This window comes from Salvelinus fontinalis, chromosome 13, assembly GCF_029448725.1.
Source record: "Salvelinus fontinalis isolate EN_2023a chromosome 13, ASM2944872v1, whole genome shotgun sequence".
Classification (NCBI taxonomy): domain Eukaryota; kingdom Metazoa; phylum Chordata; class Actinopteri; order Salmoniformes; family Salmonidae; genus Salvelinus; species Salvelinus fontinalis.
The window spans coordinates 6,933,685-6,946,829 of record NC_074677.1 but is presented as its reverse complement, the minus strand read 5'-3'; the positions used below and the strand labels follow the sequence as shown (position 1 = coordinate 6,946,829).

Genomic DNA, 13,145 nt, shown 5'->3' with positions numbered 1-13,145 from the left:
TATTAGCCATTTAGCAGATGCTCTTATCCAGAGAGACTTACAAAAGCAATTATGGTTAAGAGCTCAAGGGCACAGCGACAGATTATTTTTTTTTAGTCGGCCTGGGGATTTCTATCCAGCAACATTTTGGTTTCTGGTCCAACGCTCTCAACCGTCAGGCTACCTGCCCGCCCCTAGATAACCTGATCGGTGAGCTGTCTCTCAGCTCAGAACACACGAGTCTGTCAGACTGACGGGTTCTGAAGGTCAACCAGACATGTGACTGGCTTCATAACAGGAGCTCTTAGAGGAAATACAATCACAGGATGGGGTGATGTAACACCTCTCTCTGTTCCACTAGGAGGCACAAAGAGGAGACATATGTAAGTATGGTGCCTGACAAAACAACCAGGTTAGGAGGCAACATCCATCCACTGTATACTGACCTTCACACTCACAGCCACCTCCCTTGGCACGGTTGGCCACTGCGGCGGTGTAGGAACGAGCATCGAGGATAAGAAGCTTTTGTGGCGCAGTGTTGGCATCAGGGCCTGGGCATCCTGTCAGAGAGGAGTCTGAGGGAGAGAGAGAGGAGGATTTAGATTTAGTGGTGGAGTGTGGGGGGGTAGACAGGTAGACACAGAATGAGGGATGGAGAGAAAAAGAGATGGATGGCGCAGATAGACGACAGGTAGAGAGAATGAGAGATGGCGAGTTGGGAGAGAGCGAGAGAGAGAGAGAGGGGGAGAGAGAGAGAGAGGGGGAGAGAGAGAGCGAGAGCGAGAGAGCGAGAGAGAGCGAGAGAGAGCGAGAGAGAGCGAGAGAGAGCGAGAGAGAGCGAGAGAGAGCGAGAGAGAGAGCGAGAGAGAGAGCGAGAGAGAGAGCGAGAGAGAGAGCGAGAGAGAGAGCGAGAGAGAGAGCGAGCGAGAGAGAGAGCGAGCGAGAGAGAGCGAGAGCGAGAGAGAGAGAGAGAGAGAGAGCGAGAGAGAGAGAGAGAGATGGAAAGAGAGAGGGGGAGAGAGGGAGAGAGAGGGAGAGAGAGCGAGGGAGAGAGGGAGAGACAGAGAGAGGGGGTTAGGAACAGGGGCGTGATGATCGATAGTGCTGGCTCAGCTCGTCCCCTGGAGAAAATCAATATCTCCTTCTGATGATGACCACTGCAACACTGCTTAGTAACAGCTACCACGACGACGGGCAACAAACATCGCTAGGGGACGGTGATCGGTAGGCGGGGAAGGGCCTCATCATGCAGAAACATCTCAGATAGTCATTTCTCACAGAAAGACTAGGGCCTGGATTCCCAATAGCATCTTAAGGCTAAGTTCATCTTAGAATCATAGGATCGTCTGCCTGCCTCCCAACTGCCTGCCTGCCTCCCAACTGCCTGCCTGCCTCACAACTGCCTGCCTGCCTCACAACTGCCTGCCTGCCTCCCAACTGCCTGCCTGCCTCCCAACTGCCTGCCTGCCTCCCAACTGCCTGCCTGCCTCCCAACTGCCTCCCAACTGCCTGCCTGCCTCCCAACTGCCTGCCTGCCTCCCAACTGCCTGCCTGCCTCCCAACTGCCTGCCTGCCTCCCAACTGCCTGCCTGCCTCCCAACTGCCACCAAGCAGCGGTCTAAGGCACTATATCTCAGTGCAAGAGGTGTCACTACAGTCCCTGGTTCGAATCCACACTGTTGTTACGTTCCCCAGTTTCTATGTTCTGTTTTGTATTTGAGTGTGTGTTTCAGGAGGTGGCTTCCTGAAGTACTCCCCAACCAGCTGATTGGTCAACCCCAGGCTAATTGGTGATTGGAGCTGACCCCGCCCCCTCGTCAAGAAGCAGCTGACTCTAATCACCATTGCCACCTGAAGATAAAAGCCAGTGTTCTGCCCAGAAGATTAATAGAGAGGAGAGAGATGAGATTTGGAGTAGAGATTTGAAGATTGAGAGAGAATTGAATATTTTGGAAAGATCGAGAGAAATTAGATTGTGATATAGTGTTGGTTGTGTATCAGAAAGTGTGGTATGTACTGTTGTTGTTGGTAGCAGTTTTTCTATGTCCTGTGTTTGTGAAATTGTTAATAATTACTCTGTTTCGTTTGTTCCCAGGGGGGAAGGAGAAGGCACTTTGGGAGTGCTTAGGCAAGAGGCCCGCGGGCATACATATACCCGTAGTATATTTACTGTCTAGGCACACTAGGTAAGACCTGGGCGGACCACCCCTGTATTTTGGTTAGGGCACCAGGCGGTGTTAAGTTAGGTAAGTTAATTAAGTGGGTAGGAAGGTTAGATAGGAGAGGGGGAACTTTGATATTTACTTTCTTTGCTTTGGTTCCGTCCAGCCCCTTTTCCCCATATTACCGTGTAAGAAAATAAATCCAAGTAAACGGTAAAATCTGCTTTTGTGTCATCCTTGCTCGCACCTACAGTCCATACCTCTTGCACTTCAGAGAGTTGAGTTATAGCAGGGAGTTGCGTTCCCTCTTCGCAGAGGCGTGCGTAACAACTGTATCACAGCCGGACGTGATTGGGAGTCCCATAGTGCCGCGCACAATTGGCCCAGCGTCGTCCGGGTTTGGCCGTCATTGTAAATAGGAATTTTGTTCTAAATTGACTTGCCAAGTTAAATAAAAAGGTTAAATAAAATCAGACTGCTGAATAATTAATGAAATGGTTACCCCGACTACCTGCATTGACCCTCATATTTTATTCTACTGACTGTCCATGACCCTCACTGGACTGTACCGGCTAACTGTCCTTACACATGACCCTCACTGGACTGTACCATGATATGAATTAGCATGTTGAAGGTGACTAGCCACCATGTTCACCAAGGTCAGAGTAGCATCCTCAGTCCCCCCTCTGTGCCTTCAAGGCAAACTAACAGGTCCAGTTGATCTGCTTTTGGTGATTTGGCACCTAGACTTCTTAGGCACAATGGTTGTCACCTTCCAGGATTTTGGCACTGTACAGGTGCTCAGTAGGAGTTGAAACAGTTGTGTGAAGACTCCCTTGAGCTGGTCGGCGCAGACCTTCAGTACTTTGCCCCGTAGTCTGGGCCCGGTGCTTTGTGTGGCTTAATATTTAACAAGCATGAGGCCACCTCGTTCTCTGTTATCAGGACAAGAGAGGATTTGGGGATAATCTCACATATTTGTTTACATTTATTCTTTAAAATCAACGGTTTCAAATCTTCCATAAAAACAGTTTAGGTCGTTTAGAAAGGATGAACAGTCTGCCATGTTATTGATCTCTCTTTTCCTTTCTCTTCCCTCCATTGCATTAAGACCCGTCCTATGCTTGTCTTGGATTGCCTGTACAGAACCTCTGCTCCACTTTATCCTTGAAATTTTGTTTTTGCTTTCCATATATTTTTTTGACCTGAATTAGTTTCCTTTTTCCTTTACAGCATCAGTATCTCCGTTGAGGAATAAAAAAAACTTATTTTCATTGAGGCACATTTTCAAGTCCTTAAGACACCCAAGGCTTGTTGTTGGGAAATAATCTTGACAGTTTTTTTGTGTTTGTTAATGACAGTATCCTTCACAGATCTGGATGTATGATGTCATGATGTCTGTCAACTCGTGGGGATCCCTGCACGAGCCAACAGTACACCTCCCAGTCTGTGACATCAAAGCAATCGTTGAGCTCCTCCCTACTCTCCTCTTTCCATACCTGAATAGATTTCTCTACGGGGTTTTTCACGTTATCACCTGCATCTCGATAGGAGATGGTCTGATTTCCAAATGGGTGCTTTGCACATCGCCATCTATGCGTCCTCTATATTGCCATAACACTGATCCAGGACACGAGTTGAGCGAGGTGACGTAATGTTGCAGTGGGGAGGTGCGCGGAGAGGGAGTGCCTATTAAAATCCCCAAGCGCAAATACTGTCTGGTCAGTTGATTGCGAAAACACAGCATTGAAACAGTCTGTAATCCTGTCAGCAGCTTCCTTATGGTTAAATCCAGGCACATAGACCAGAATAATGGTAATTTTCCAAACTCGCATGGTAGATAGAATGACGTGAACGATACAAGGAGAATCTCATCGTCTCTGATGCACATTTCAATCACATTACACTGCATGGACCAAGTATTATCTACAAAGATACATGGCCCTTTCCCCCCAGCCTATTGATTTATGTGACGTTATTTTGTCTCCATCTGCTCCAATGACAGTGTATCCATCAACATTTTCACATCAATATCGTTCCTGCTTGAGCCACGTTTCTGTAAAGCAGATTAGAAACTGGTTCACCTAAAGTCCTCTTCAGATGGAGCCGCTAACTCTTCCAGTTTGTTATTTTAACGACGACCCATTTGACAGGGGGATCACCGGGAGAGGGTGGCGTCTCTCCCCCCTCCTCCTCCCACTCCCTCCTCCTCCTCCTCCGTAATCTGTTCCCGATACCACCTCTAGAGCCTCGCTTCTACTTAGTTTGCCTTTTTTTTTTTTTACTTTGAAGAACAACCATCGGGCAATGCTGTTTTTTGGAGTGTGTGAGCTTTATCATCTGGGAAAGAGAGCAGAAACTCGGGGGGGGTAGGCGACGGTGGTGGATTAACTCGGGGGAGGTAGGCGACGGTGGTGGATTAACTCGGGGGAGGTAGGCGACGGTGGTGGATTAACTCGGGGGAGGTAGGCGCCGGTGGTGGATTAACTCGGGGGAGGTAGGCACCGGTGGTGGATTAACTCGGGGGAGGTAGGCGCCGGTGGTGGATTAACTCGGGGGAGGTAGGCGACGGTGGTGGATTAACTCGGGGGAGGTAGGCGACGGTGGTGGATTAACTCGGGGGAGGTAGGCGCCGGTGGTGGATTAACTCGGGGGAGGGGGTAGGCGACGGTGGTGGATTAACTCGGGGGAGGGGGTAGGCGACGGTGGTGGATTAACTCGGGGGAGGTAGGCGACGGTGGTGGATTAACTCGGGGGAGTAGGCGACGGTGGTGGACAAAACAAAATGGAACGATATAACTATAAACAAACAATTCACGAAGGTGAGGATGCTTTTACCCCTACCTACATGTACATATTAACTAAATTACCTCATTACTAACCTGTACCCCTGCACATTGACTCAGTACCGGTACCCCCTGTATATAGCCTCATTACTAACCTGTACCCCTGCACATTGACTCAGTAACCGGTACCTCCTGTATGTAGTCTCATTACTAACCTGTACCCCTGCACATTGATTCAGTACCGGTACCCCCTGTATATAGCCTCATTACTAACCTGTACCCCTGCACATTGACTCAGTACCGGTACCCCCTGTATATAGCCTCATTACTAACCTGTACCCCTGCACATTGACTCAGTACCGGTACCCCCTGTATATAGCCTCATTACTAACCTGTACCCCTGCACATTGACTCGGTACCGGTACCCCTGTATATAACCTCATTACTAACCTGTACCCCTGCACATTGACTCAGTGCCGGTACCTCCTGTATGTAGTCTCATTACTAACCTGTACCCCTGCACATTGACTCGATACCGGTACCCCTGTATATAACCTCATTACTAACCTGTACCCCTGCACATTGATTCAGTACCGGTACCGCCTGTATATAGCCTCATTACTAACCTGTACCCCTGCACATTGACTCGGTACCGGTACCCCCTGTATATAGCCTCATTACTAACCTGTACCCCTGCACATTGACTCAGTACCGGTACCCCCTGTATATAGTCTCATTACTAACCTGTACCCCTGCACATTGATTCAGTACCGGTACCCCCTGTATATAGCCTCATTACTAACCTGTACCCCTGCACATTGATTCAGTACCGGTACCCCCTGTATATAGTCTCATTACTAACCCGTACCCCTGCACATTGATTCAGTACCGGTACCCCCTGTATATAGTCTCATTACTAACCTGTACCCCTGCACATTGATTCAGTACCGGTACCCCCTGTATATAGTCTCATTACTAACCTGTACCCCTGCACATTGATTCAGTACCGGTACCCCCTGTATATAACCTCATTTTTGTTATTTTGTTACTATTTTTCCTTTAGTATATTTTGCACTTTTTCTTACTTAAAACTTTTTTTTTAACTGCTTGTTTTTTTAAACTGTATTCAGCATTTCACTGTGAGGTCTACTACACCTGTTGTATTCAGCATTTCATTGTGAGGTCTACTACACCTGTTGTATTCAGCATTTCACTGTGAGGTCTACTACACCTGTTGTATTCAGCATTTCACTGTAAGGTCTACTACACCTGTTGTATTCAGCATTTCACTGTAAGGTCTACTACACCTGTTGTATTCAGCATTTCACTGTAAGGTCTACTACACCTGTTGTATTCAGCATTTCACTGTGAGGTCTACTACACCTGTTGTATTCAGCATTTCACTGTGAGGTCTACTACACCTGTTGTATTCAGCATTTCACTGTAAGGTCTACTACACCTGTTGTATTCAGCATTTCACTGTGAGGTCTACTACACCTGTTGTATTCAGCATTTCACTGTGAGGTCTACTACACCTGTTGTATTCAGCATTTCACTGTGAGGTCTACTACACCTGTTGTATTCAGCATTTCACTGTAAGGTCTACTACACCTGTTGTATTCAGCATTTCACTGTAAGGTCTACTACACCTGTTGTATTCAGCATTTCACTGTAAGGTCTACTACACCTGTTGTATTCAGCATTTCACTGTGAGGTCTACTACACCTGTTGTATTCAGCATTTCACTGTGAGGTCTACTACACCTGTTGTATTCAGCATTTCACTGTAAGGTCTACTACACCTGTTGTATTCAGCATTTCACTGTGAGGTCTACTACACCTGTTGTATTCAGCATTTCACTGTGAGGTCTACTACACCTGTTGTATTCAGCATTTCACTGTGAGGTCTACTACACCTGTTGTATTCAGCATTTCACTGTAAGGTCTACTACACCTGTTGTATTCAGCATTTCACTGTAAGGTCTACTACACCTGTTGTATTCAGCATTTCACTGTAAGGTCTACTACACCTGTTGTATTCAGCATTTCACTGTAAGGTCTACTACACCTGTTGTATTCAGCATTTCACTGTGAGGTCTACTACACCTGTTGTATTCAGCATTTCACTGTGAGGTCTACTACACCTGTTGTATTCAGCATTTCACTGTAAGGTCTACTACACCTGTTGTATTCAGCATTTCACTGTAAGGTCTACTACACCTGTTGTATTCAGCATTTCACTGTAAGGTCTACTACACCTGTTGTATTCAGCATTTCACTGTGAGGTCTACTACACCTGTTGTATTCAGCATTTCACTGTGAGGTCTACTACACCTGTTGTATTCAGCATTTCACTGTAAGGTCTACTACACCTGTTGTATTCAGCATTTCACTGTGAGGTCTACTACACCTGTTGTATTCAGCATTTCACTGTAAGGTCTACTACACCTGTTGTATTCAGCATTTCACTGTAAGGTCTACTACACCTGTTGTATTCAGCATTTCACTGTAAGGTCTACTACACCTGTTGTATTCAGCATTTCACTGTAAGGTCTACTACACCTGTTGTATTCAGCATTTCACTGTGAGGTCTACTACACCTGTTGTATTCAGCATTTCACTGTAAGGTCTACTACACCTGTTGTATTCAGCATTTCACTGTAAGGTCTACTACACCTGTTGTATTCAGCATTTCACTGTAAGGTCTACTACACCTGTTGTAGTCAGCATTTCACTGTGAGGTCTACTACACCTGTTGTATTCAGCATTTCACTGTGAGGTCTACTACACCTGTTGTATTCAGCATTTCACTGTTAGGTCTACTACACCTGTTGTATTCAGCATTTCACTGTGAGGTCTACTACACCTGTTGTATTCAGCATTTCACTGTAAGGTCTACTACACCTGTTGTATTCAGCATTTCACTGTAAAGTCTACTACAGCTGATGTATTCAGCATTTCACTGTGAGGTCTACTACACCTGTTGTATTCAGCATTTCACTGTAAGGTCTACTACACCTGTTGTATTCAGCATTTCACTGTAAGGTCTACTACACCTGTTGTATTCAGCATTTCACTGTGAGGTCTACTACACCTGTTGTATTCAGCATTTCACTGTGAGGTCTACTACACCTGTTGTATTCAGCATTTCACTGTAAGGTCTACTACACCTGTTGTATTCAGCATTTCACTGTGAGGTCTACTACACCTGTTGTATTCAGCATTTCACTGTTAGGTCTACTACACCTGTTGTATTCAGCATTTCACTGTGAGGTCTACTACACCTGTTGTATTCAGCATTTCACTGTAAGGTCTACTACACCTGTTGTATTCGGCATTTCACTGTGAGGTCTACTACACCTGTTGTATTCAGCATTTCACTGTAAGGTCTACTACACCTGTTGTATTCAGCATTTCACTGTAAGGTCTACTACACCTGTTGTATTCAGCATTTCACTGTGAGGTCTACTACACCTGTTGTATTCAGCATTTCACTGTGAGGTCTACTACACCTGTTGTATTCAGCATTTCACTGTGAGGTCTACTACACCTGTTGTATTCAGCATTTCACTGTAAGGTCTACTACACCTGTTGTATTCAGCATTTCACTGTAAGGTCTACTACACCTGTTGTATTCGGCATTTCACTGTAAGGTCTACTACACCTGTTGTATTCGGCATTTCACTGTGAGGTCTACTACACCTGTTGTATTCAGCATTTCACTGTGAGGTCTACTACACCTGTTGTATTCAGCATTTCACTGTAAGGTCTACTACACCTGTTGTATTCAGCATTTCACTGTAAGGTCTACTACACCTGTTGTATTCAGCATTTCACTGTAAGGTCTACCTACACCTGTTGTATTCAGCATTTCACTGTGAGGTCTACTACACCTGTTGTATTCAGCATTTCACTGTGAGGTCTACTACACCTGTTGTATTCAGCATTTCACTGTGAGGTCTACTACACCTGTTGTATTCAGCATTTCACTGTGAGGTCTACTACACCTGTTGTATTCAGCATTTCACTGTGAGGTCTACTACACCTGTTGTATTCAGCATTTCACTGTAAGGTCTACTACACCTGTTGTATTCAGCATTTCACTGTAAGGTCTACTACACCTGTTGTATTCAGCATTTCACTGTGAGGTCTACTACACCTGTTGTATTCAGCATTTCACTGTGAGGTCTACTACACCTGTTGTATTCAGCATTTCACTGTGAGGTCTACTACACCTGTTGTATTCAGCATTTCACTGTGAGGTCTACTACACCTGTTGTATTCAGCATTTCACTGTGAGGTCTACTACACCTGTTGTATTCAGCATTTCACTGTGAGGTCTACTACACCTGTTGTATTCAGCATTTCACTGTAAGGTCTACTACACCTGTTGTATTCGGCATTTCACTGTGAGGTCTACTACACCTGTTGTATTCAGCATTTCACTGTAAGGTCTACTACACCTGTTGTATTCGGCATTTCACTGTGAGGTCTACTACACCTGTTGTATTCAGCATTTCACTGTGAGGTCTACTACACCTGTTGTATTCAGCATTTCACTGTGAGGTCTACACCTGTTGTATTCAGCATTTCACTGTAAGGTCTACTACACCTGTTGTATTCGGCATTTCACTGTAAGGTCTACTACACCTGTTGTATTAAGCATTTCACTGTAAGGTCTACTACACCTGTTGTATTCAGCATTTCACTGTAAGGTCTACTACACCTGTTGTATTCAGCATTTCACTGTAAGGTCTACTACACCTGTTGTATTCAGCATTTCACTGTGAGGTCTACTACACCTGTTGTATTCGGCATTTCACTGTGAGGTCTACTACACCTGTTGTATTCAGCATTTCACTGTGAGGTCTACTACACCTGTTGTATTCAGCATTTCACTGTAAGGTCTACTACACCTGTTGTATTCGGCATTTCACTGTGAGGTCTACTACACCTGTTGTATTCAGCATTTCACTGTGAGGTCTACTACACCTGTTGTATTCAGCATTTCACTGTGAGGTCTACTACACCTGTTGTATTCAGCATTTCACTGTAAGGTCTACTACACCTGTTGTATTCAGCGTTTCACTGTGAGGTCTACTACACCTGTTGTATTCAGCATTTCACTGTAAGGTCTACTACACCTGTTGTATTCAGCATTTCACTGTGAGGTCTACTACACCTGTTGTATTCAGCATTTCACTGTAAGGTCTACTACACCTGTTGTATTCAGCATTTCACTGTAAGGTCTACTACACCTGTTGTATTCAGCATTTCACTGTAAGGTCTACCTACACCTGTTGTATTCAGCATTTCACTGTAAGGTCTACTACACCTGTTGTATTCAGCATTTCACTGTAAGGTCTACTACACCTGTTGTATTCAGCATTTCACTGTGAGGTCTACTACACCTGTTGTATTCAGCATTTCACTGTGAGGTCTACTACACCTGTTGTATTCAGCATTTCACTGTAAGGTCTACTACACCTGTTGTATTCAGCATTTCACTGTGAGGTCTACTACACCTGTTGTATTCAGCATTTCACTGTTAGGTCTACTACACCTGTTGTATTCAGCATTTCACTGTGAGGTCTACTACACCTGTTGTATTCAGCATTTCACTGTAAGGTCTACTACACCTGTTGTATTCGGCATTTCACTGTGAGGTCTACTACACCTGTTGTATTCAGCATTTCACTGTAAGGTCTACTACACCTGTTGTATTCAGCATTTCACTGTAAGGTCTACTACACCTGTTGTATTCAGCATTTCACTGTGAGGTCTACTACACCTGTTGTATTCAGCATTTCACTGTGAGGTCTACTACACCTGTTGTATTCAGCATTTCACTGTGAGGTCTACTACACCTGTTGTATTCAGCATTTCACTGTAAGGTCTACTACACCTGTTGTATTCAGCATTTCACTGTAAGGTCTACTACACCTGTTGTATTCAGCATTTCACTGTAAGGTCTACTACACCTGTTGTATTCGGCATTTCACTGTGAGGTCTACTACACCTGTTGTATTCAGCATTTCACTGTGAGGTCTACTACACCTGTTGTATTCAGCATTTCACTGTAAGGTCTACTACACCTGTTGTATTCAGCATTTCACTGTAAGGTCTACTACACCTGTTGTATTCAGCATTTCACTGTAAGGTCTACCTACACCTGTTGTATTCAGCATTTCACTGTGAGGTCTACTACTCCTGTTGTATTCAGCATTTCACTGTGAGGTCTACTACACCTGTTGTATTCAGCATTTCACTGTGAGGTCTACTACACCTGTTGTATTCAGCATTTCACTGTGAGGTCTACTACACCTGTTGTATTCAGCATTTCACTGTGAGGTCTACTACACCTGTTGTATTCAGCATTTCACTGTAAGGTCTACTACACCTGTTGTATTCAGCATTTCACTGTAAGGTCTACTACACCTGTTGTATTCAGCATTTCACTGTGAGGTCTACTACACCTGTTGTATTCAGCATTTCACTGTGAGGTCTACTACACCTGTTGTATTCAGCATTTCACTGTGAGGTCTACTACACCTGTTGTATTCAGCATTTCACTGTGAGGTCTACTACACCTGTTGTATTCAGCATTTCACTGTAAGGTCTACTACACCTGTTGTATTCAGCATTTCACTGTGAGGTCTACTACACCTGTTGTATTCAGCATTTCACTGTGAGGTCTACTACACCTGTTGTATTCAGCATTTCACTGTGAGGTCTACTACACCTGTTGTATTCAGCATTTCACTGTGAGGTCTACTACACCTGTTGTATTCAGCATTTCACTGTGAGGTCTACTACACCTGTTGTATTCAGCATTTCACTGTGAGGTCTACTACACCTGTTGTATTCAGCATTTCACTGTGAGGTCTACTACACCTGTTGTATTCAGCATTTCACTGTAAGGTCTACTACACCTGTTGTATTCGGCATTTCACTGTGAGGTCTACTACACCTGTTGTATTCAGCATTTCACTGTGAGGTCTACTACACCTGTTGTATTCAGCATTTCACTGTGAGGTCTACTACACCTGTTGTATTCAGCATTTCACTGTGAGGTCTACTACACCTGTTGTATTCAGCATTTCACTGTGAGGTCTACTACACCTGTTGTATTCAGCATTTCACTGTGAGGTCTACTACACCTGTTGTATTCAGCATTTCACTGTGAGGTCTACTACACCTGTTGTATTCAGCATTTCACTGTAAGGTCTACTACACCTGTTGTATTCGGCATTTCACTGTGAGGTCTACTACACCTGTTGTATTCAGCATTTCACTGTGAGGTCTACTACACCTGTTGTATTCAGCATTTCACTGTGAGGTCTACACCTGTTGTATTCAGCATTTCACTGTAAGGTCTACTACACCTGTTGTATTCGGCATTTCACTGTAAGGTCTACTACACCTGTTGTATTAAGCATTTCACTGTAAGGTCTACTACACCTGTTGTATTCAGCATTTCACTGTGAGGTCTACACCTGTTGTATTCAGCATTTCACTGTAAGGTCTACTACACCTGTTGTATTCAGCATTTCACTGTGAGGTCTACTACACCTGTTGTATTCGGCATTTCACTGTGAGGTCTACTACACCTGTTGTATTCAGCATTTCACTGTGAGGTCTACTACACCTGTTGTATTCAGCATTTCACTGTAAGGTCTACTACACCTGTTGTATTCGGCATTTCACTGTGAGGTCTACTACACCTGTTGTATTCAGCATTTCACTGTGAGGTCTACTACACCTGTTGTATTCAGCATTTCACTGTGAGGTCTACTACACCTGTTGTATTCAGCATTTCACTGTAAGGTCTACTACACCTGTTGTATTCAGCGTTTCACTGTGAGGTCTACTACACCTGTTGTATTCAGCATTTCACTGTAAGGTCTACTACACCTGTTGTATTCAGCATTTCACTGTGAGGTCTACTACACCTGTTGTATTCAGCATTTCACTGTAAGGTCTACTACACCTGTTGTATTCAGCATTTCACTGTAAGGTCTACTACACCTGTTGTATTCAGCATTTCACTGTAAGGTCTACCTACACCTGTTGTATTCAGCATTTCACTGTAAGGTCTACTACACCTGTTGTATTCAGCATTTCACTGTAAGGTCTACTACACCTGTTGTATTCAGCATTTCACTGTAAGGTCTACTACACCTGTTGTATTCAGCATTTCACTGTAAGGTCTACTACAC

The 13,145-nt window shown here is 44.5% G+C and overlaps 1 protein-coding gene across 8 annotated transcripts in view; it reads right to left on the bottom strand.

Annotated features, from left to right (window-relative positions):
- The window catches only part of mtmr4 (myotubularin related protein 4), a 119,565-nt gene that overhangs the window by 17,196 nt on the left and 89,224 nt on the right, over window positions 1-13,145 (bottom strand). For all 8 annotated transcript variants that reach the window (XM_055941540.1, XM_055941538.1, XM_055941542.1 and 5 more), the window contains one exon: window positions 426-554. In XM_055941540.1, coding sequence (XP_055797515.1) covers window positions 426-554 — 129 coding nt within the window. The remainder of the gene's footprint in view (window positions 1-425; window positions 555-13,145) is intronic.